This window comes from Carcharodon carcharias, chromosome 31, assembly GCF_017639515.1.
Source record: "Carcharodon carcharias isolate sCarCar2 chromosome 31, sCarCar2.pri, whole genome shotgun sequence".
In the NCBI taxonomy this organism is placed as follows: Eukaryota; Metazoa; Chordata; class Chondrichthyes; order Lamniformes; family Lamnidae; genus Carcharodon; species Carcharodon carcharias.
The window spans coordinates 15829233-15855208 of NC_054497.1; the positions used below are offsets into that span (position 1 = coordinate 15829233).

Sequence of the window (25976 nt, forward strand, 5' to 3'; positions counted from 1 at the left end):
TACTATGGAGATCCCAGCGTCCCCTACGTCACCATGGCCCGGCCGCATTTAAAGGGACCACGCGCCCTCCTCCCCTCCCCTCCCCCACTCCTGAAATACAAGGATAGGTGACTCGTGTCTCATTGCAACTTGCAAACGAGAATCATTTCTGGAAATGATTCCTCACCATTAAAAGTATTAAAATATTACCACAGAGATAAAAACAAAAAAACTGCGGATGCTGGAAATCCAGAACAAAAACAGAATTACCTGGAAAAACTCAGCAGGTCTGGCAGCATCGGCGGAGAAGAAAAGAGTTGACGTTTCGAGTCCTCATGACCCTTCGACAGAACTTGAGTTCGAGTCCAAGAAAGAGCTGAAATATAAGCTGGTTTAAGGTGTGTGTGTGGGGGGCGGAGAGATAGAGAGAGAGAGAGAGGTGGAGGGGGGGTGGTGTGGTTTAGGGACAAACAAGCAGTGATAGAAGCAGATCATCAAAAGATGTCAACAACAATAGTACAATAGAACACATAGGTGTTAAAGTTAAAGTTGGTGATATTATCTAAACGAATGTGCTAATTAAGAATGGATGGTAGGGCACTCAAGGTATAGCTCTAGTGGGTTTTTTTTTTATATAATGGAAATAGGTGGGAAAAGGAAAATCTTTATAACTTATTGGAAAAAAAAGGGAAGGGGGAAACAGAAAGGGGGTGGGGATGGGGGAGGGAGCTTACGACCTAAAGTTGTTGAATTCAATATTCAGTCCGGAAGGCAGTAAAGTCCCTAGTCGGAAGATGAGGTGTTGTTCCTCCAGTTTGCGTTGGGCTTCACTGGAACAATGCAGCAAGCCAAGGACAGACATGTGGGCAAGAGAGCAGGGTGGAGTGTTGAAATGGCAAGCGACAGGGAGGTTTGGGTCATTCTTGCGGACAGACCGCAGGTGTTCTGCAAAGCGGTCGCCGCAACAGTCCTACTCCGGCCCCCTTCCACAACTCTTTCTCCGGTACATCGATGATTACTTCGGTGCCGCTTCATGCTCTCGTCGGGACTTGGAAAAATTTATTAATTTTGCTTCCAATCTCCACCCCTCCATCATTTTCACGTGGTCCATCTCTGACACTTCCCTTCCCTTCCTTGACCTCTCTGTCTCAATCTCTGGTGATAGACTGTCCACCAATATCCATTACAAACCCACCGACTCCCACAGCTATCTCGACTACAGCTCCTCACACCCCGCTTCCTGTAAGGACTCCATCCCATTTTCTCAGTTCCTTCGCCTCCGTCGCATCTGTTCCGATGATGCTACATTCAAAAACAGTTCCTCTGACATGTCCTCCTTCTTCCTTAACCGAGGTTTTCCACCCACGGTCGTTGACAGGGCCCTCAACCGTGTCCGGCCCATCTCCCGCGCATCCGCCCTCACGCCTTCTCCTCCCTCCCAGAAACATGATAGGGTCCCCCTTGTCCTCACTTATCACCCCACCAGCCTCCGCATTCAAAGGATCATCCTCCGCCATTTCCGCCAACTCCAGCATGATGCCACCACCAAACACATCTTCCCTTCACTCCCCTTATCGGCATTCCGTAGGGATCGCTCCCTCCGGGACACCCTGGTCCACTCCTCCATCACCCCCTACTCCTCAACCCCCTCCTATGGCACCACCCCATGCCCACGCAAAAGATGCAACACCTGCCCCTTCACTTCCTCTCTCCTCACCGTCCAAGGACCCAAACACTCCTTTCAAGTGAAGCAGCATTTCACTTGCATTTCCCCCAACTTAGTCTACTGCATTCGTTGCTCCCAATGTGGTCTCCTCTACATTGGAGAGACCAAACGTAAACCGGGCGACCGCTTTGCAGAACACCTGCGGTCTGTCCGCAAGAATGACCCAAACCTCCCTGTCGCTTGCCATTTCAACACTCCACCCTGCTCTCTTGCCCACGTCTGTCCTTGGCTTGCTGCATTGTTCCAGTGAAGCCCAACGCAAACTGGAGGAACAACACCTCATCTTCCGACTAGGGACTTTACAGCCTTCCGGACTGAATATTGAATTCAACAACTTTAGGTCGTAAGCTCCCTCCCCCATCCCCACCCCCTTTCTGTTTCCCCCTTCCCTTTTTTTTCCAATAAGTTATAAAGATTTTCCTTTTCCCACCTATTTCCATTATATTAAAAAAAAACCCACTAGAGCTATACCTTGAGTGCCCTACCATCCATTCTTAATTAGCACATTCGTTTAGATAATATCACCAACTTTAATTTTAACACCTATGTGTTCTATTGTACTATTGTCGTTGACATCTTTTGATGATCTGCTTCTATCACTGCTTGTTTGTCCCTACAACCACACCCCCCCCCCCCCCCCCTCCACCTCTTTGTCTCTCTATCTCTCCGCCCCCCACACACACACCTTAAACCAGCTTATATTTCAACTCTTTCTTGGACTCGAACGCAAGTTCTGTCGAAGGGTCATGAGGACTCGAAACGTCAACTCTTTTCTTCTCTGCCGATGCTGCCAGACCTGCTGAGTTTTTCCAGGTAATTCTGTTTTTGTTTTGAAATATTACCATCCAATTATAAAATATAATGGGGAAATGGGGAGGCAGTGGCGTAGTGGTATTGTCACTGGATTAGTATTCTAGAGACCCAGCGTAATTCTGGGGACCTAGGTTAGAATCTCACCTTGGCAGATGGTGAAATTTGAATTCAATAAAAATCTGGAATTAAAAGTCCAGTGATGACTCCAAAACCATTGCCGATTATCATTGAAACCCTTCTGGTTCACTAATGTCCTTTAGGGAAGGAAATCTGTTGTCCTTACCTGGTCTGGCCTACATGTGACTCCAGACCTACAGCAATGTGGTTGACTTTAAATGCCCTCTGAACAAGGGCAATTCAGGGTGGGCAAAAAATGCTGGCGCGCATCCCTTGAATGAATTTTTAAAAAGCAGGAAATAAACAGGGTGAATATTTAGTTTACCCCTCATTAAACTGGAACCTTGTAAAGGTTTTGCGTTTATTTTTGTTGCAATTTATTGCAGTTTTGAATGTGTGGAAGTTAGATAGGTCAGGTAATGCTAGGAAACTCTGTTAGATCAGTAGTTATAATGGTCCAACAAAGCTAGAGATTAACTGGATTGAAAAATCCCACCCAGTCAGAAGAGTTCCAGTATCCTGGCCAATGTTTATCCCATAACCAATAATATCTTATTCACGTTGATGGGAGCTTCTGGTACATAAATTGGCTACTGCGTTTCCGATATTATAAAAGTGACTACACTTCAAAAGTACCTAATTGATTGCAAAGTATTTTGGGACATCGAGGTTGTGAAAGGTCATATATAAATGCAAGTCTTTTTAATGATATTCTATTTTAGTGTAATATTGCTGCCTTTGTTAAAAATCCACTTCAAGTATGCAAATATCATGACCTTCATTATTATCAAACAAGAATTTTTAAAAATTCATTCATGGGATGTGGGCATTGCTGGTTTTGTGGTCATCATCAGGCTTTTCTTGAGTTTTTTCAGATATTTATTGAATTTGAATTTCACCATATGCCGTGGTGGGATTCAAACCTTGAGTCCCCAGAGCACTATCCTGGCTCTCTCTCTGGAATACTAGTCCACCACTACACCACTGCCTCCTCTTAGTTATTCAAAGATTGTTGGGGTGGAGTTAAAACATTTGCAAAGTTATAAATACATTATATTTGTACAGTGCTATTTCTGCAAGGAAGAGTTAAGAATGTACTGAGATTACAAAAAATGGAGCATACCTCACTTGTGAGTAAACTGATTATTTCAGGTACAAATTAAAGTGAGACCTACCATCATTGGACCAATTCCGTTTACTTCATTATGTATAATATTCAAACAAAGCCAAAGGAATCAAATATTATAACAATAATTCACTACAATGAATACTTTTAAATTTGCACTACCTTACTGTTTAGGTCCATAAATATTGGATTAACTCATGTTGTCACCAGAGTTTCCATAATATGTAAAAGGAAAATGCATGAAATACTTGCACAATGTCCACTTAAACAAGGCTGTGTCTGGAAGAGCATTTTGAGACCAAAACAAACATTTCTATATATAACGTTGACATGCAATGAACCCCTCTTCCTCCCTAATTAAAAACTAAGTGGGCAGTAAGTCTGATCTTCAGGTGCAGTATTTATAAACTCATGAGTGAGGGTCTAATGTCAGCTACAAAACTTTCAACCATAATAAGTTATCAAGTTGAGCTTTACAGCATGTATAATGTTTATCCAGTCAGCACATCACACAAACATTTAGATTTCACGAACGTTTTTAAAAAAACTACAAAGCAGACTTGGAAATGAATATACACAAATCTCAAACAAATGCCAAGCAGTTGGTAGTCCAGGACAAGGAGACAGCACAAGTCTGGGTTAGTTATAAAAGTCCTTCCATTTCTTTCATGAAAGATTCGTAGATATCGTCCTTTGTTTGGATAGACACAGCAGGTGTGGCTTTTGGTATTGGCTTCATTGGGGCAACAATCTCTTCCTCTCCCTTCTTTACTGGTGCCTGACTCTTGCTTTCTCGCTTGACCCGCAGTGCGGTGGGTACAAAGCGGGTGATCTCTGCCTTTGGATTGGTGATTTGGGGCTTCGCACTGATAGTGGCGATGGCTTTCTTCTCAATGGTGGTCACATTCTCGTCCATTTTTGGGCGCTGGATGAGACTTGGAGGAGCACTGAGGACACCAGGATTTGGTACTGGGGCTGGAGGGAACAATCCTGGTGGTGCAGGCCCAAGTGGAGGGGCCATTGGTGGACGTATCATGCCTGGCCGAGGAGGTGGGATACCTAGAAAGAAAGCCAATTGGTTAGATTTGGAGAACAATGTTTCAGAAAATCATTGCATAATCACTTTCCTTCAGAGAACCTCTGGCATGCCGTTCAGAACAAATATATCTGACTCTTTCTCCTTTAATTAATATCATTTCTATAAGCAAGGTACATTCATGGAACTTAAAAGCCAGATGCAATTATGAACCACAAATAAATTACACTAAAAATGTATAATTGGACCCCTTTTATGTGTAAAAGCCTTCCTCTTATTTAACTCACTGGACAGTTAATGCCTACAGATCTTTTACAGATACCTAGTTCTGTTTATTAATAACAGTCGATCACAGTCAGGGCTTTGTTTCCAATATATCTGATAAATTGCAGGACTCATTGTATCAGTGATTTCAGCAAGATTCCATGAGGCAGGTGCATATTAATATCACTGAGGTTTCAAAAAAATGAAATGAAGTATGGTCTTTGGAAGACAGCATTAATTCCCAATGTATTACAGCAACCTACATATTAAATAACAGGAGTATTTTGTGTTTCCATGCATTTTGCAAATTCTTGACATTCAACACAAGTTTCACACATATCAGCTCTGGCTCAGTTGGTAGCACTCTCGCCTCAGGGTCACAAGCTTTTGGATTCAAGTAACTCCAGGGCTTGGGCACAAAAATCAGGGCTGACATTCCAGCGCAGGACTGAGGAAATGCTGCACTGTCGGAGGTGTCACCTTTCGGGTGAAATTTTAAACTGAGGCCCCATCAGTATGCTTGATGGAGGTAAATGATCCCATGGCACTATTCTGAAGAAGAGCAGGGGAGTCATCTATCCCTCAATTAACGTCATAAAAATAGTTGGCCTGGTGATTATCATATTGTTGTCTGTGGGAGTTTGAGAGAAAATTGGCTGCTACGTTTCCATTACATCAGCAACTACTTCATTAACTGTAAAGCACTTTGAGATATCTAGTGATTGTAAAAGGTGCTATATAAATGCATGTCTTTCTTTATTTCCAAATAAAATGATGTGGCAGTCTGCCAGAGAAAATACTGATTCTGAATAGCAAAAGTCTATTTCTTTTAAAATAACAACTTTTGTACCAACCGCTTTAATAATGGGGTTTAAATGCTCACTGGGGTACAGACAGATGTTTAAAATGACATATATGCACACATGGTGGGGAAAATGCTTCAATATAGATCATTGTGGGGAGGCCAAGTTTTTTTTCTAAGATTTCCTCAAGTTTAATAACTTGAACCTAAACTACCAGTTAGTACTGTTTTAAAGTTTACTGTGCTTTTATAAACATGTAATTCACAATGTCAGTGAAGCAGTTCATGTCCAAATGCAGCAAGGACAATATCTAGGCTTGGGCTGACAAGTGGCAAATAACATTCACGCCACACAAGTGCCAGGCAATGACCATCTCCAACCAGAGAGAATCTCACCATCGCACCTTAACATTCAATGGCACTACCATCACTGCATTCCCCACTATCATCGTGGGGGTTACCATGGACCAGAAACTGAACCATATAAATACTGTGGCTACAAGAGCAGGTCAGAGGCTAGGAATCCTGCGACGAGTAACTCACCTCCCAACTCCCCAAAGTCTGTCCACCATCTACAAGGCACAAATCAGGTGCGAGATGGAATATTTCCCACTTGCCTGGATGAATGCAGTTCCAACAACACTCAAGAAGCTTGACACCATCCAGAACAAAGCAGCGCACTTGATTGGCACCCCTTCCACAAACATTCACTCCCTCCACCACAGATACAGCAGCAGCAGTGTGCTCCATCTACAAGATACACTGCAGGAATTCACCAAGGCTCCTTAGACAGCACCTTCCAAACCCACAACCTCTACCATCTAGATGGACACGGGCAGCAGACACATGAGAACGTCACCACCTGGAAGTACCCCTCCAAGTCACTCATCATCCTGACTTGGAAATATCACCGTTCCTTCACTGTCGCTGAGTCAAAATCCTGGAACTCCCTAACAGCACTGTGGGTGTACCTATACCACATGGACTGCAGCGGTTCAACAAGGCAACTCACCACCACCTTCTCAAGGGCAACTAGGGATGGGCAAGAAATGCTGACCCAACCAGCAAAGCCCACATCCCGTGGATGAATAAAAGAAAAACTATACTTCTAACTCTACAGAAATTTGAATGCACGCAAATGGCAAAATGCTTATCAGATTGGTCCCTTCTGGTCTGCACACAAAGTTGTCTTTGGAGGCATGAATATTTTCCTTTCTTGTTGACTTTAACAATGTTTAAGCTTATTGGAGAATTGGCTTCCAAAGATATTTTATACTTAATTGTAAATTAAAAGGGGAAAAAAAACTCTGCCTCTATTGGACTTGCGAAATTTTGAGGGGGTGGTGGGGAGGGTGGCAGTTAAAGAATACAGCAGTCTGTCACGTAATGTTTTGGGGAATCCCACAGTGTTAAATGGGTCATGCATGTTGTGTTCACAGCCCCACCTACAGGTATATCATAAGAGCGTTGTGACTATGTTTTATGTAAACAGAATAGATACCATGTAATGGATTCTATCTTACCTGGGGGCGCTGGTGGTGGTAACCTGGGAGGGGGTCCCCGTGGTGGTGGACCTGGAGGAAGGCCTGGTGGGGGTCCTGGTGGTGGGCCTGGAGGTCTCCCAGGCGGTGGTCCAGGAGGAAGCAGTCGTGGAATCGGTCCTCTGATGCCGGGTAACCCTGGCGGTCGTATGAATGGGGGTGCACCTGTAATTAACAGCAAACAATTACAATCAGACTGTATATGAGTAATCACAGTAATAAATCCCCCTCTGTGATAGAGATATTTTGGACATTTTTTTTAAAAAAGGATACTGTCAAACCATTCACAAACGTTATAACGTCCCATAATGATCCTAACGCTGCTATCTAAATGTTCCGATACATAACCTGCAAATTTCAAGGACATTTCACAAGAGATCAAATTAGAAAACCAATTACAAATTACATTTCCAAGTTTGCAGCATAGCCTGTGAATCAAGTGATTTATGAGTCCTGGAACAAATTCGATGATTTATCGAAGACTGGAGATTTTTCTATAAATCCAAATGTGTGACAATTGGTCATGGTAAGGGCCAGTTTTACTGAAGAATAGAAAACTCTGTTTTAGGCAGCCCAGGTAGGATCAAGCATTCCTACATCATGTACAGTTATAAGATGCAGAACACAGGTCCCTCTACACTGCCCCAAGAGTATGCCTCAGCAGTACATCACAAAATTCATCTTTAAAAAGTCTAGTTACTCTGTTTGCCTCATCTTGCCATCTGATTTGCTGTATCTCCATTCAATTATTTGGACTTTAGTTTTCCTTGGTCCATTGTTCTCCACTGATTCTCACTCCCTTCCCTGAAAGGCACAAGTTTATCCAGATCCAAAAAGTGCATCGGGATCCCACGGAAGTCCTAACTGACCTTCATGGGAATTGCCTGGGAAGTTTGAATTTCCAATGGGCCATCCCCCTGTTCTCCAGTATCCTGCGAAAACGTCTGCGACTAAAGTTAGAGTCAGAGGCTTTGTTCCCCCACTCAAATCACTCACACTGAACTCCCTCCAATTCTCCCCACCTCGACTGCCCCCAGACATGACCTGATTAAGGAGGGGCAAAAATGGCAGCTCAACATTCCTGTTGATATAGTGTTTTCAGGCAGGATAAGGAGGGGGATAAAAAAAAGGTGGGGGTGTAGCATTATTGGTTAAAGAATCAATTACAGCTGTGAGGAGTGATTTTATACTGAATGAAGCATCAAATGAGGCCATATGGGTTGAGCTCAGAAATTAAAAAGGGCAGCCACACTGTTAAGAGTGTATTATAGGCCCCCAAATAGAGGGAGAGAGTTAGAAGAGTAAATATGTAGCCAGATTTCTGAGTGCAAAAACAATACGGCAGTAATCGTTGGGGACTTCAACTATCCTAATGTCAATTGGGATATGAACCGTGTGAAGGGCACAGAGGGTGCACAATTCTTGAACTGCATTCAAGAGAACTTTTTTAGCCAGCATGTAACAAGCCCAAAGAGATGGGGTGCAATTCTAGATTTAGTCTTAGGAAATGGGGCTGAGCAAGTGGATGAAATTGCAGTGGGAGACCATTTTAGAGATGGTGACTATAATATAGTTAGATTGAGCATCATTATGGAAAAGAACAAAGATAGAGCAGGAATAAAAGTTCTAAATTGGGGGAAAACAAAATTTATAAAGGTGAGAGGTGAGCTGGTGAGAGTGGACTGAATACAGATATTGGAAGGAAAAACTGTGTCAAATCAGTGGGAGGCATTCAAAGGCGAGTTTCTACAGGCACAGTGTAGATATGTACCCACAAAGAAAAAGGGTGGTGCTGCCAAATCTAGAGCCCCCTGGTTATCCAGAAGCATATAGGTCAAGGTAAAGCAGAAAAAAAAAGCTATGACAGTCACAAAAGACTTAATACTGTAGGAAGCCAAACAGAGTATAGAAAGTACGGGGTGAAGTAAAAATGGAAATTGAGAAAGCAAAGAGGGGATACGAAAAAATATTGGCAGGTAAAATCAAAGAAAATCTTAAATGTTTTACTGGTACGTTAAGAGCAAAAGAATAACTAAGGAAAGGGGTGGGCCTCTCAGAGATGTACATGGTAACTTGTGGATTGATGCAGAAGGTGTGGGCAGGGTTCTCAATGAGTACTTTGTCTCTGTCTTCACTGAGAGGGATGATGCAGACATTCTAGTTAAAGAGGAGTGTGAAGTTTTGGATACAATAAGCAAAGTGAGAGAGGAAGTACTGGAGGGACTATCATCCTCGAAGGTGGATATATCACAATCCATCCGGCTCTGGTATCCCAGGTTGTGAAGGAAGCCAGGGAGGGAACAGCGGATCATTTTCCAATCCTCACTAGATACAGGCGAGGTTCTAGCAGACTGAAGGTCTGCGAACGTTGTACTACGATTTAAAAAAGATGCGAAGTATAGGCCAGAAAATTATAAGTCGGTCAGTCTGACTTCAATGGTGGGCAAATTATTGGAAACAATTCTGAGACACAGGATAAGCTATCACTCAGAAAGGCTCGTTGATCAGGGATAGTCAGCATGGTTTTGTTAGGGGGAGGTGCTGTCCGACAGATTTAATCAAATTTTTTGAGGAAGTAACAAGGAGGGTTGATGAGTGTAGTGCAGTGGATGTTGTCTACATGGATTTCAGTAAGGCATTTGACAAGATCCCACATGGCAGACTGGTCAGGAAAGTGAGATCCCATGGGGTACAGCGGAAAGTGACAGGTTCATTGACAGGAAACAAAGGGTAACGGTCAATGGATGTTTTTGTGAATGGAGAACGGTTTCCAGTGTGATCCACAGGACGGAGTGTTGGGGCTCTTGCTGTTTGTTCTTTATATTAATGATTTAGACTTAAATGTAGGAGGCCTGATTGGGAAGTTTGCAGATGACACCAAACTTGGCCATATAGTTGATAGTGAAGAGGATGGCTGTCAACTCCAGAATGGTATCAATGGTTTGGTTGAGTGGGCGGAGAAGTGGCAAATGGAATTCAGTCCGGAGAAGTGTGGGGTAATGTATTTGGGAAGGGTAAACAAAGCAAGAGAATACTCAATAAACAGGAAATTAGTGAGAGGGGTTGAGGAAATGAGTGCACGTCCACAGGTCCTTGAAGGTGGCAGGACAGGTGGACAAGGCAGTCAAGAAAGCATATGGAATGCTTTCCGTTATCGGACAAGGTATCGAATACAAAAGCAGGGACGTAATGATGGAACTGTAAAAAATACTGGTTGGGCCACAGCTGGAATCTTGTGCACAGCTCTGGTCACCACATTACAGGAAGGACAGGAAAGACTGGTTTCCCCTAGCTGAGGGGTCAATTACCAGGGGGGGCATAGATACAAAAATGGAAGGAACATAAGGAAAAACTTTTTCACCCAAAGGATGGTGGGCATCTAGAATTCACTAAGTTGGTGGTTCAGGCTGAAAAACAACTCATCTATAAGGTAACTGGTTCTGCATCTAAAGCACTGTAAGCTGCAAAGCTACGGACCAGGTGTTGGAAAGAGGGATTAAAATGAGTGGCTAGTTTCTTTTCTCTCTTTTCTGACTGGTGCAGACGTGATGGCCTCTTTCTGCACCACAACTTTCCTATGGTTATATGGTCACCCAACTACTCCAGCTACCACCCCAACCAGACATGTCTACCCCCAACCACCCAACTAGCCCCCCCTCGCCCCTTCCTCTCCGAACTCTACCCAACTACCTGCCATCTCCCCCCCCACCGCACCCCCCCCCCAACCAACTACCCCTCCCAACCTGCCCTGACTAGTCCTTGACCTAACAGCCCCTCCCAACCCAACCACTCACCTACCTGCCACCCTACCCACTTACCTCACCCACATACCCAACTTACCAGGCTGCCCATTCACTCATTCATCCACTCACCCTTTCACACTGAACACTTAAACTTATCTTATGACAGTTAGTGTTGTAAAAAAGGGACACGGCTTGTCTCCCCCACCCCGATGCTATTTTGCTATGATGAAGTTCTTTGAGTGACCATGCACTCTGCATTTCTGAAGAAGCCGGGCTCAGAAGACTCAGCCAGAAATGTGGAGCAGCATCAGGGCAGAAAAGTAGAAGTGGAGCGACAATCTGATGGTGATTGTCACTTCACTGAAGATCCAGGCCAAAATCTTTTTTTCTTGCTTTCTCAGTTGCCCCGTGGAAGCAACAAGAAGTTGCTTCAAAAACAGTTTTCCTTCAACTAATTAGAGGCAGCACTCTGCAGACTGGCCAGGACATGTCTGTGACAAATATTTTACATCAAAAACCAACACCTCCTTGAACAGTAGAGAGACTGTGCTCTGACAACCATTGGTTAAAAAAGCATTCGTTTACTACACTGACTACACCAATTTTCTTCTATTATTCGCTCACGGGGTACGGGCATCGCTGGCTAGGCCAGCAATTATTGCCCATCACCCAACTGCCCAAATTGCTACGCAAATCAATTGAGTGCAGATTAAAGGCTCAATTCCACGATGCTTAAAGAGGGAACTTTGTGTCAATTTAAAAATCTATACCAAAATCTTCCCTGCTTCACCATCAATTCAAACATTTGTATTTTAACTGTGCGTTAGTTCAGTTCAAAAGAGCCAGGCTCAGCAACTCCAAGCAAAATTTCCCAAGGCCAGAGGTACAAACTGATTGCAATTTTTTGTGGTTATTTTAAATAGGGTGGTGACGATGGGACGCCCTTCTTCAAGCGTACAGTTTGCTTTATAAGTAACATTATTTCCATAGTTATCGGGGGTAGGTGGGATTCAGATTTCAGGTTACTGTCAGATCAGCCATGATCTTATTAAGCGGCAGAGCAGGTTTGAGGGGCTGAATGGCCCACTCCTGCTCCTTGTTTGTATGTAATTGGCATTGGAGGATTATCACTTTATTTCAGTTTCTTACCTGGAGGTGGTCCTGGTGGCAGGCCAGATGGTGGTCCTGGGGGTCTCATTGGAGGTGCAGGCGGTGGTCCAAGCGGTGGAGGCCCAGGCATCGGTGGAGCTTGCATTGGTGCCCTAGGGGGCATCTGAGTTGGAGGTGGAACCTGCGGTCCCTCGGGCCGTGACTCCTCTCGTTGTCGCTTTTCCCGACTCTGCTCTTCTACATCCATCTTTTCCTCTTCCACATCGCCCTCGGTGTGGGCTTCCTCCTCCTCCTCCTCTTCATCCTCGGGGAAATCCTGACCTATTAGGAGGTACAGTATTAAGTTAATTTCATATATTGCACACAGAGCTCTATGTAAACACTAAAGTAAAACAAAACATTATGGATTTGCTACCATAGTGTCAAGAGTCTACACTGGCCCTAATCCAGGTCAACCACCGATTCCTCTTAAAGTGACAATGTGGTTGTCCCCATGTCATTCGTCACAAGAGCAACCCAGGAAAGAAAAATAAAACTCAGCATGCCAGTCTACATGAGGGTCATTTTATTTTTTTAAAAATCTCAGAAAACTATCACCCAGGCTCAATATTTTCAATTAGGCACATTATCAGATGTACTATCCTGGTATCAATTGCTAACTGGTATTCTGCTAGTATAAAACGCCATCGTCCTGAGATCCCACATGAGCACTCTCAGTCCCATCATAACTTTGGCTAAAAGCCAGCAGAATCCAAGGAAACAGCGTACATGTTTTTTTAAAAACCATTTATTAGGGATTTAGCTGATCTCCTGTCAAGATCACAGGGAGAACATCTGGAACTTCAGGGCCAATGGCTCCCGGTGTCAGCACCATATCTAAGTCTCAGGCACCAGAATGGGATCCCTGGACATCTAACTCAGAACGATTTGATGACTCGACTCACTTCCTTTCACCATCTGTCCCTAGCCTCCCCTCCACTCAATTTCTTCCTGAAGATACCAATTATCACTGCTATACAGTTACACAATTGCTGGAAATCCTTTGGCATCTAGTACAGGTCATTCATCACCAGATGCTAAAGGATTTCCAGCCATTCTTCATGTGAGCCTTGGTAGTGAGTTACAGCTGTTAAACCATGGCGAGAAGATTATCACTGAGTCTGAGTATTGTTTTAACCAACATTCAGTTGTATGCAATTTCCAGCAAGAGTTAATTGACATTGAACAGCAGCTGATTTTACCCTTCCATAATCTGGAGAACTAAGGCCAATTCTAATGAAATTTATTAGCTCTCATTTAAATCATTACAGACTTTAATTTCACAGAATAATAGAAACTTACAGCACAGGAGATGACCATTTGGCCTGTCGTGCCTGAGCTAGCTTTTTGAAAGAGCTGTCCTGCTCAGTCCCACAACTCGCCTTTTGTTCATAATCCTGTTAGGTTTCTCATCTTCAAGTATCTGTCCAAATCCCTTTGAAAATTATTTATGGAATCAGTTTCCACCATCTTTTCAGGTGAAGTGTTCCAGATCCTGACAATTCCCGTAGAGAAAGAATTCTCCTCATCACCCCTTCTAGAACTTTTGCCAATGTTTTTAAATCTCTTGCCTCTGGATATGGACACACTCAACTTGACAGGTGGAATGGTCTTTCTCTATCTAGATTTAATATATTTTACTTGCTATTGCTTCTTTACTATTTTCCAGAGCAGTATTATCTAATGGTCTTGGCAGCAAGCACAGGATATGCTGTGGATTAAGCTTGGGACCTTCCTGGGACATATGGCTTAGCAACAACATATTTTTATATATCATCTTTAACATAATAAAATGTCTTGAGAAAGCACTTCACAGGAGTGTTATCAAACAAAATTTGACACTAAGCTACCTAAGGAGGTATTAGGGCAGATGGCAAAAGCTTACTCAAACAAGTAGATTTCAAGGAGGAAAGAGAGGTAGAGGTGTGAAGAGGTTTCGAGAGGGAATTCCAGAGGTTATGGTCTTTGTAGCTGAAGGCATGGCTGCCAGTGGTGGAGTGATTAAGATTCGGATGCTCAGGAGGCTAAGATTAGAGGAGTGCATCTGGAGCACCTAAAAATAACTAGCAGTACAATGTTTTTCTAAGCTACTGGAAGACTAGATCTCTTATCTGTGTCTATACACTACCATCTATTGAATGCTCATGTGAAATGCCAGGGTCCCTGCATTCTTACCACTCACAGATCATTTACTGTCTATGTGTGGATCAGAGCTGCCGTCAATGGAAGTTGAGAGCCCATCTATTACTCACCCGCCATTCGAAGCATCATCGCTTGCAGAGGAGTCAGCTCCTTCATGTTTTTCTTCTTCTTCTTCTGTTTGTCCTGCACATCTGCAAACCGCACAATGCGGCCTGTGGGAAGACAATACCCGCTCAATCAAGATGTTTCAATGTTCTGGTAAATAGCAATGCAAGGAAAAACGTAGCTAGCTTTCCATAAGCCATCAATCTCTTTTGGCTTTCTCAATGTTTTAAATGAATTTATATTTGGGTTTTAGCAACCTAGTTAAAAAGACTGTCAACACATTTTTGCAATCCGCAAAGCAACACATGTGGACTCTGCATCAACTAGAAGTCGCTTGAAATCACGTTCACAAAAGTACAATATTGGACATACATCAAACTTAGATTGAAGCCATGATCGTCAGACTGCACGGTGCTGCAGTATACTGGAAATCATTGTGCATTATCACAAAGGACTGGGTCATGGTCCAACTCCCTTACTCTCAGACGTATAAAGTATTTTAAAGAAAAAAGCAGATGGAAGGGTAACTGAGTCACATCAGGCAATAACCAAATACAACTACAATGTACCTGGCTTATCATCATCTAGCCTTAAATTTTCATCATCTTCATCTCGATGCCGGAAATCATCATCGTCATCATCACTGTCTTTATCTTTTGAATCGTCACTGTCTTCATCCTGGTCTTCTCGATTTCCATCTTGATCCTGCTCCATGCCTTCAGGGTAATCATCATCCCCACTGTCCTCCTCATCCTCCTCTTGCATATCCTGAATTGCTAAAAAGGCAAAGTAAATGTCAGGATAGTGTATACAACACTCCACTTCCATTGTGGACCTAGGTTCACAGTATCATATTAACACATGGGGAGGCGATGGTGTAATAGTGTTTGAATTCAATAAAAAAACTGGAATTAAAAGTATAATGATGAAACCATTGCCGATTGTTGTAAAAACCCACCTGGTTCACTTTAGGGAAGGAAATCTCCCGTCCTTACCTGGTCTGGCCTACACATGACTCCAGACCCACAGCAATGTGGTTGACTCTTAAATGCCCTCTGAAATGGCTGAGAAAGCCACTCAGTTGTATCAAACCGCTACAAAGTCTCAAAAAAGGAATGAAACCAGACAGACCATCCAGCATCGACCTAGGCACTGGAAACAACAATGGAAAACTCAGCTCTGTCGAACCTGCAAATCCCTCCTTACTATCTGGAGGCTAGTGCCAAAATTAGGAGAGCTGTCCCACAGACTAGTCAAGCAGCAGCCTGACATAGTCATCCTCATGGAATCATATCTTACAGATAATGTCCCAGACTCCACCATCACCATCCCTGGGTATGTCCTGTCCCACCGGCAGGACAGACTCAGCAGAGGTAGCAGCACAGTGATATACAGTCAGGAGGGAGTTGCCCTGGGAGTCCTCAACACTGACATCGGACCCCAAAAAATCTCATGGCATCAGTTCAAAAATGGGCAAGGAAAACTCCTGCTGATTAACACATACCGCCCTCCCTCAGCTGATAAATCAGTGCTTCTCCATGTTGAAATCACTTGGAGGAAGCAATGAGGGTGGCAAGGGCGCAGAACGTGCTCTGGGTGGGGGATTTCAATGTCATCACCAAGAGTGGCTCGGTAGCACGACTACTGACTGAAGTGGCTGAATCCTAAAGGACATAGCTGCTAGACTGGGTATGCGGCAGGTGGTGAGAGAACCAACAAGAGGGAAAAACATTCTTGACTTCATCCTCACCAACCTGCAGCTACATCTCTCCATGACTGTATCAGTAGGAGTGACCACTGCACAACTGTTGTGGAGGCAAAGTCCCACCTTCACATTGAGATTACTCATACCCTCCATTGTGTTGTGTGGTACTACCACCGTGCTAAAAGGGGTAGATTTCGAACAAAATTGGGCATCCATGAGGCGTTATGGGCCATCAGCAGCAGCAGGATTGTACTCAAACACAATCTGTAACCTCATGACCCGGCATATCCCCCACTCTACCAAAAACATCAAGCCAAGGGATCAGTCCTGGTTCAACTAAGAGTGCCAGGAGGAGCACCAGGCATACCTAAAAATGAGGTGTCAACCTGGTGAAGCTATAAGACAGGACTACTTGCATACCAAATAGCAGAAGCAGCAAGTGATAGACAGAACTAAGCGATCCCACAACCAACAGATCAAATTTAAGCTCTGAAGTCCTGCCACATGCAGTCATGAATGGTGGTGGACAATTAAACTCCTCACTGGAGAAAGAGGCTCCATAAATATCCCCATCCTCAATGATGCGGGAGCCCAACACATCAGGGCAAAATATAAGGCTGAAGCATTTGATCCACTCAGCACTTCTGGCTGAAAATTGTATGACCCATCTTAGCCTCCTCCAGATATCCCCAGCATTACAGATGCCAGTCTTCAGCCAATTCGATTCACTTCACGTGATATCAAGAAACAGCTGAAGGCACTGGATAGTGCAAAGGCTATGGGCCCTGACAATATTCCGACAATAGCACTGAAGACTTGTGCTACAGAACTTGCCGTGTCCCTATCCAAGCTGTTCCAGTGCAGTGACAACACTGGCATCTACCCAGCAATGTTCTGTACTCAAAAAGCAGGACAAATCCAACCCAGCCAATTACCACCCCATCAGTCTACTCTCGATCATCAGTAAAGAAGGGGTCGTCACCAGTGCAATCAAGCAGCACTTGCTTAGCAATAACTTGCTTAATAACAGCAGCCAATCGGCTCCTGACCTCATTACAGCCTTGGTTCAAACATGGACAAAAGGGCTGAACCCCCCAGGTGAGGTGAGAGTGACTACCCTTGACATCAAGTCCACATTTGACTGAGTGTGGCATCAAGGAGCCCTAGCAGTGGGAATCGGGGGAAAGCTCTCCACTGGTTGGAGTCATACCTAGCACAAGGGAAGGTGGTTGTGGTTGTTGGAGATCAGTCATCTCAGTTCCAGGACATCACTGCAGGGGTTCCTCAGGGCAGTATCCTGGGCCCAGCCATCTGCAGCTGCTTCATCAATGACCTTCCTTCCATCATAAGGTCAGAAGTGGGGATGTTTGTTCAATATTCAGCATCATTCGTGACTCCTCAGATACTGAAGCAGTCCATGTCCAAATGCAGCAAGACCTGGACAATATCCAGGCTTGGGGTGACAAGTGGCAAGTAACATTCACACCACACAAGTGCCAGGCAATAACCATCTCCAACAAGAGAGAATCCAGCCATCGCCCCTTGATGTTCAATGGCATTACAACCACTAAATCCCCCAATATCAACATCCTACGGGTTGCCATGGACCAGAAACTGAACTGGACTAACCATATAAATACTGTGGCTACAAGAGCAGGTCAGAGACTAGGCATCCTGCAACGAGTAACTCACCTGCTGACCTCTCAAAGTCTGTCCACTATCTAGAAAGCACAAGTCAGGAGTGTGATGGAATACTCCCCTGAATGAGTGCAGCTTCAACAACACTCAAGAAGCTTGACACCATCCAGGACAAAGAGCCCTTTGATTGGCACCCCATCCACAAACATTCACTCCCTGCACCATCGACGCACAGTAGCAGCAGTGTGTACCATCTACAAGATGCACTGCAGGAACTCACCAAGGCTCCTTTGGCAGCACCTTCCAAACCCATGACCAATACCATCTAGAAGGACAGGCACAGCAGTTAGATGGGAACACCACCTCCTGGAAGTTCCCCTCCATGTCACCCACCATCCTGACTTGGAAATATATCACCATTCCTTCACTGTCACTGGGTCAAAATCCTGGAACTCACTTCCTAACAGCACTTTGGGTGTACCTACACCACATGGACTGCAGCAGTTCAAGGCAGCTCACCACCACCTTCTTGAGGGCAATAAATGCTGGCCTAGCCAGCAAAGCCTTCATCCCGTGAATGAATTAAAAAAAAAACAGAGCACTACAATAAAAATGAAAAACACTGGAAACACACAGCAGCACCTGTAAAGGTTGCCTTACCAGTTTCAGGGTCATAAACGTTATCTTCATCTTTTCCTTTCAGAGGTAAGCCTGGAGGGGGGCCCATCCTTCTTGCATAAAGTGCCAATACCTGAGGCGGAGGTGGTCCTGGGGGTGGGCCAGGGGGTTTCTTACCAGGTGGCAATCGAGGAACTCCATGCGAAGGAGGGGGCATGAGTGTAACAGGTTTAGAGGGTGGCCTGCAGGGAAGAATAAACATTGTGGATTTCTTTTCAAAGATCCATTTAAAAGTAACACCTCAAATTGCCCCAACACCCAGTGCACATCAATAATCCCCATTACTTAACCCAACGTGATACATATTACCGAGACACACTCCTAATTTAGGAAGATAAAACCCATAATCTAAGTGTTCGGCTGCCTTATTGAATTAGTATTAAAAATCTGCACACACTTCACATTAATGTTCACCGTTGCAAATTCCTGTCTACATTTATAACTGCCCATATAAACTCGTCATGCTTGTAACTTCACCCTCCCACAAGTGGACACACCAAGCTGTCATCATTAACAGGAACTTGCACTGAAAACCCAAAAATAAAGATGAAATATATGTCTTTAATATAGGGGCTGAATTATTTATGTTTGCCCTGGTCCAACTGTTCCTCGTCCTCTAATGCTGTGTCACTTGTCTTGATTCCTTGTGTAATGTGACGGGAGACTGACTAGTAAAATATAAAAATTTAACTGTTCTACTGTACATTTAATAAAATCTAGTGAAGAAACAGCTACTGCCTGACTGTGAGAGTGTTCATATTCACTACTGTGTTTTCCTAAATTCCAACTGATAAATAGCATGAAACACTTTCAAGCTTATCTGTAACAATCAATCTCACTCACCAACAAGCCAATTTCTTTCAATTCTGATAGGCCAAAATACCACAGAAGATAAAATTTCCCTGAGTGATGCTTACCCCAAAAACCCACGCTTCCTCTTTTTAAAAAAAATATTCACGGTTCACGTACATATTTAAGAGGCTTTAAGTACAAATAAATTGCTGCTCACCCATAAGCTGATGTCTTTTTCAATATGGATGGTGGCTGAGCTCCAGGGAGGGGGATATCCTGAATCATGATGTTTGATGGCGCATGAGGCATGTCTGGCAGTGGAATACTCTCCACCTCCACATGTTGAGCATTCTGTATAAATAAGGAAAACGGCCACATACTTACACTGCACAAATGAACTAACTGTATTTTTAGAACATGTAATTCGATAATACTGATAACTATGGGTCCTTGATACAACCATTTTGGCTTCCTACTGCAATAGGTTCTTCACATAAGAGTTAATGTCTTTAGTAGATACATTAGTACAAAGGAGACGAAGGTGAACATGAACAACCCTGCCAGCAGCTGCATTTGGAATTATAAATACGTGACAGGATCAGAGATCAGAGACTTGTGAATTGCCAAGTTGCATTGCAATTTTTTCCCATCAGAGAGCATTGTGAGTGAAACAGCAAATAGGGTATATGGACCTATGAGCCTGATTTTAGAAAGTTCTCCCAAAACCAAGGGAATGTTGGACACTCTCTAAACACAAGGCAATTTGTTTTAAATAGACACTTGCAAGCCTACTCACCCATTTCTCACATAGAAAGAGCATTTCAGTTCTGGTTTTCTAATGTTGGCTGAAATTCTTCACTCGACTTTAAAAAAAAACACATTTCTGCCCCTTTATCTCACCACCGTTTAAAAGGCTCCCACTTCACATGACTTTTGCTCTCATTTCTCCCTCAGCCTTGAACTGTTTTTACCGCAGAAAGATGTGAGCTGCATTCATCCCACCAATTCCATTACGGCTCCTTCTTTAAAACACCAAGTCTGTTAATATCTGCCTTGAACTGAAAGGCTACACAAGAAATAGGTAAGCACTTCAATTTCAAGGATGAAGGTAAAGCTCAAGCAAAATTTACTTGTGTACCTCCTGCTCTTCATTTAATACCTCTCCCAAAGAAACATCTGGTATCAATTGTAACACAGTCTCACTATGGGGTAGGCTCCTTTCACTAATACAGTTCAGCATGAGTCCTTTTTTGGAATCCTCATCTCCATCTTCAGAACATTATCCCTTATTGCAGAAGATGGTGGAAAAGCTAGTTAACCAGCAGCTTCAAAGGGAGGTCAATGCTATCAACAAAGCAACATGCAACATGAAAGTGTTGTCTCCTGATATTGAGCCTCATTCAGCGCTTCCCTGCAGCTGCTTTGTAAGGGATATTTGGTCCATTAATCATTTGTGTGTAGCAAAGGGAAAGATAAAGGCAGAAAATTCAGACCACATTCTCCACAACGACTGGGCTCAGTGCTGCACCCTGGGGACTGTCGGCACTCTTAGATAGAAAAGTGATTATATACCGCTCTACGTCAAGCATGGAGCAAGATGAGGGGAGAGGGCCTCCATGAACAGCCACGGCCACTACAAGGATTGAATCTGCCCCATTGCCTTCATTCTCCATCACAATCCAGTTATTGAGCCAACTGAGCTCATTGACCCCCCACAAGCAAACAGGCCTCTGGGATTTACATTCTTCACTATGGGACCAATTCACCAAGATCAGGTTTTCCAGTGATTAACACAAATTAAAATAAAAACTATTTTATCATTAGAACTTTCTTTCCCAATACTCAGAATCATTGAGCTTGCCGCTGCCCCCCTCAGGATTATACGGTTTCTCTCTGCCTGAGACCAATGTTATTTGGACAATGCTCGTGTTATTCAGAAATAGCCCATGAGGAGAAGTGCAAATTGGATTGTCACTGGTCATGAGGGGTAGGGACTCCAGGAGTGCTGCAGGATATGTATTGGCCGTTTACACCTTAGCACGAGTTAAGGGAAGAGGCTGCTGTGCTGGGATCACCAGTCCTGTGCTGGGATCATCTTCCAAGAATCCTTAGATTCTGGAAAAGTGCCAGAGGATTGGAAAACTGCCAATGTAACACCCTTATTCAAAAAGGGAGGGAGATAAAAAACAGGTAACTGTAGGCCAGTTAGCTTAACATCTGTCATTGGGAACATGTTAGTCTATTATAAAGGATGTAACAGCAGAGCATTTAGAAATATGTAATATAATCAAGCAGAATCAGCATGGCTTCATGAAGGGGAAATCATGCCTGACAAATTCATTAGAATTCTTTGAAGGGAGCCAATGGATGTAATATATTTAGATTTCCAAAAGGCATTCAATAAGGTGCTGCATATAAGGCTACTTAATAAGATAAGCCCATGGTGTTGGGGTAGTATATTAGCATAGCTAGAGGACTGTCTAACTAATAGAAGCCAGAGAGTTGGGATAAGGGGGGCATTTTCAGGATGTAACTCATGGAGTGCCAAAGGGATCAGTGCTGGGGCCATAATTATTTGCAATATATATTAATGACTTAGATGTGGAAAATGAATGTACTATCGCCAAATTTGCAGATGACACAAAAATAGGTGGGAAGGCATGTGGTGAAGATGACACAAGGAGTCCACAGAGGGATATAGACAGGTTAAGTGAGTGGGCAAAAACTTGGCAAATAGAATGTAATGTGGGAAAATGTGAGGTTATGCACTTTGGCAGGAAGAATAGAGGAGCTGAATATTATTTAAATGGAGAAAGCTGCAGCTCAGAGAGATTTTGGAGTCCTTGTGCATGAATCCCAAAAAGCTAATATCCAAGTTCAGCAGGTAAAAGGGAAGGCAAATGAGATGAAGAGGAATTTCTTTTCTCAGAGGATAGTGAATCTGTGGAATTCTTTACCACAGAGGGCTGTAGAGGCTGTGTCGTTAAGTATATTCAAGGCTGAAATAGACAGATTTTTAACCAGTAAGGAAATCAAGGGTTATGGGGAAAAGGCAAAAAAGTGGAGGAGGATTATCAGATCAGCCATGATCTCATTGAATGGCGGAGCAGACTCAATGGGCTGAATGGCCTACTCCTGCTCCTACGTCTTATAGTCTTAAGATGACCCAGCTGATTACACCAATAATGGGGTATTTACCAGTGTGGCTCAACAGATTTAAACAAAATAAATCAATTCAGATACTTCGGTATTTGAAAAACGTGATTATGTGGCTTACGGAGCAGGTGTAAAGTGCAATACCAATCAGTGGTGTTCTTAAACATGCAATAATGGGCTTACAAATACGTAATTTGGAAAATGATAACAACAGGGATTGTACACAGATGAACAAGTTGGACACTTGAAGGGAGAGCACTTCATTTTTAAGATAAAAAAGTTATTTTTCTCTCAGTAACACTAATGTTACCAGATCAGGTGCAGCAGTTAACTGCCGATTTCTGTTTCCTGCCATAACCCTAAACGATAGATCCCACTGCACAAGTGCAACAATTTTCTGAACAGACACCCTATGGTTTTGTGGGCAAAATCAATAATTTAGTGACAAATTTGGTCCAAATCCCCAAACCCCCAATGCGATTGCATTGAAAGTTGCTGTGGGAAAGGGATGAGGTGTTAGGGATGTTGGAGGAGTGAACCAAGGGGTCACAGAGGGAATGATAAGGTGCCACATCAAAGATTATTGTGGAAAATAAAAGCTCATGATGTAGGGGTAACATATTAGCCTGGATAGAAGATTGGCTGGCTGGCAGAAAACAGAGAGTATGCATAAATGGGTCTTTGTCTCATTGGCAGATGTGCCAAATGGAGTCCCACAGGGGTCCGTACTATGGCCTCAGCTTTTTACAATTTACATCAATGACTTGGATGAGGGGAGCAAAGGCATGGTAGCTAAATTTGCAGACGATACAAAGATAGGTAGGAAAGCTTGTTGTGAAGAAGACATAAGGAGTTTGCAGATGGATATAGATAGGTTGATTGAGTGGGCAAAAATTTGGCAGATGGAATAAACGTGAAAAAATGTGAAGTTGTTCACTTTGGCAGGAAGGATAAAAAAAGCAGAGTATTACTAAAACAGAGAACAATGACAGGATTCCAAGATACAGAGGGATTTAGGTTGAGGGGGAGGGGGGTTTCTCGTGCATGAGTCACAATTAGTGTGCAGACACAGCATGTAATCAAGAAGGCTAACGGAATGCTGTCCTTTATTACAGGAGGAGTTGAACATAAAAGTAAGGATGTTATGCTTCAGTTATACAGGGCATTGATGAGACCACACCTTGAATACTGTGTGCAGTTTTGGTCACCTTATTTAAGGAAGGATGTAAATCTGTTGGAGGCAGTTCAGAGGAGGCTTACTAGATGGATACCTGGAATGAGCGGGTTGTCTTATGAGGATAGGTTGGACAGGCTGATCTTGTTTCTATTGGAATTTTAGAAGAGTGAGGGGTGACTTGATTGAGTATATAAGACCCTGAATGGTCTTGACAAGGTGGACATGGAGAGGATGTTTCCTCTTGTGGGCGAGTCCAGAACTAGGGGGCACTATTTTAAAATTAGGGATCGCCCTTAAAGGAGAGATGAGGAGAAATTTTTTCTCTGAGGGTCATGCAACTTTGGAACACTCTGCCTCAGAAGGCAGTGGAGGCGGGGTCACTAAATATTCTTAAGGCAAAGATAGATTGATTCCCTTGCCTAACAACAATCTAAGGTTATTGAGGGTAGATGGGAATGTAGACCTTGAAACACAAACAGATCAGCCATGATCTTATTGAATGGCGCAGCAGGCTCTAGGGGCCAAATCGCTTACTCCTGCTTCTATTTCATATGTTCGTAATGTTGGGATTGTGCTACAATAGATTAGATGCTTTAAATTGGTAATCAAGAGCAGCTGTCCCCAATTGGGGAGGTATTAGGGCTTCATTAAAAGAGTATTAAAACATGTTCACACTGGGTGTTAAAGGGGAATTGGAATGGTCTGTGTCTTTACTCTGCTGGGTTGTAAATAAACCTGTCTTAAGGTACAGGCTGGCTTCAGACTCATTCTTTCCTCAACATAAGATTATTAGAATTTACACAGTCCCTTCAGATGCAACATAGACAGAAAAATTAGGAGAATGGAATGAAGTCCTTACAGGAAGTAGGTGTAGTCAAGGTAGCTGTGGAAGTCAGTAGGCTTGTGATGAATATTGGTAAACAGTCTATCAGATAGAATCAGTTTAAGTCAAGATAAGATGTAGCAAAGGTAAGGAGTCTCTTGTGGGAATAGTTTATAGGTCCCCTAACTAACTACACTGTAGGAAGGGGTATGTAGAAAGAAATAATAGGGGCTTGTGAGAAAGGTACTGCGATAATCATGGGTGATTTTAATCTACATATTGATTGGACAGGTCAGCAAAGGTAGCCTGGAAGATGAGTTCAAAGAGCAGCACCTTCTAGAGCCAGAGAGCATTCTAGGCCTGGTAATGTACAATGAGACATAATTAATGAATGACCTCATGGTAAGGGAGGCCCTAGGTAGCAGCGATCATAACATAATTGAGTTTTGTATTCAGTTTGAGGAAGAGTGACTCTAAGACTAGTGTTTTCAACTTAAATGAAGGAAATTATAAGGGTCTGAGAACAGAGCTGGCTGAAGTGAATTGGGAAATGAGGTTCAGGGGTAAGCCGGTAGAGATGCAGTGGCAAACCTTTAAGGAGATATTTCATAACACTCAGCAAAGATACATTCCAGTGAGCAAGAAAGATTCTAGGAAAAGGATGTATCATTCGTGGCCAACTAAGGACGTTAAAGATAGTGTCGAATCAAAAGAAAAAGCGTAATAATCTGTGAAGATTAGTGGCACGTCAGAGGGTGGGATAGGGTATAAAAATCAGCAAAAATGACTTAAGAATGAGGAGGAAGAAATTAGAGTATGAAAGAAAGCTACCTAGAAATATAAAAACAGATAGTAAGAGTTTCTACGGGTAATTAAAAAGGAAAAGAGTAACTAAAATGAGTGTTGGTCAGCTAGAGAATGAGTTTGGGGAATTAATAATGGGAAATAAGAAAATGGTAGTTGCAATGAACAAATATTTAGTGTCTGCCTTCACTGTAAAAGACACAAATAACATTCCAGAAATAATTGTAAATCAAGAGGTGGGAAGAGGAACTTGAAACAATTAGGGAAACATCAGGGAAAGAGTACTGGGAAAATTATTAAAACTAAAGGTTAATCCTAGGCACTTAAAAGAAGTAGCTGCTGAGATAGTAGATGCACTGGTTTAAATTTTCCAAAGTTTCCCGGATTCTGGAAATGTCTCACCAGATTGGAGAATGGCGAATATAACTTCACTATTCAAGGGGACAGACAGAAAGCAGGCCAGCCAGCCTAGCATCTGTCATAAGGATAATGCTGGAATCTATTATTAAGGAGGTTATAGAGGCGCACTTAGAAAATCTCAATGCAATCAGGCAAAGTCAACGTGGTTTTGTGAAAGGGAAATCATGTTTGACTAATTTATTGGAGTTCTTTGAGAAAGTAACAAGCAATGTGGGTAAAAGGGAACCTGTAGCTGTGCTG

At 43.1% G+C, this 25976-nt stretch overlaps 1 protein-coding gene across 1 annotated transcript in view; it reads right to left on the bottom strand.

Moving 5' to 3' along the window:
• Window positions 1–3812: 3812 nt before the first annotated feature.
• LOC121271520 (WW domain-binding protein 11) overlaps window positions 3813–25976 on the bottom strand; it is a 28465-nt gene continuing 6301 nt past the window's right edge. Inside the window, exons 5-11 of the mRNA XM_041177501.1 lie at window positions 19574–19707; window positions 18547–18746; window positions 15113–15319; window positions 14549–14650; window positions 12297–12578; window positions 7387–7569; window positions 3813–4820 (exon numbers count right to left, since the gene is read on the bottom strand). Coding sequence (XP_041033435.1) covers window positions 4405–4820; window positions 7387–7569; window positions 12297–12578; window positions 14549–14650; window positions 15113–15319; window positions 18547–18746; window positions 19574–19707 — 1524 coding nt within the window. The 3' untranslated portion in view covers window positions 3813–4404. The remainder of the gene's footprint in view (window positions 4821–7386; window positions 7570–12296; window positions 12579–14548; window positions 14651–15112; window positions 15320–18546; window positions 18747–19573; window positions 19708–25976) is intronic.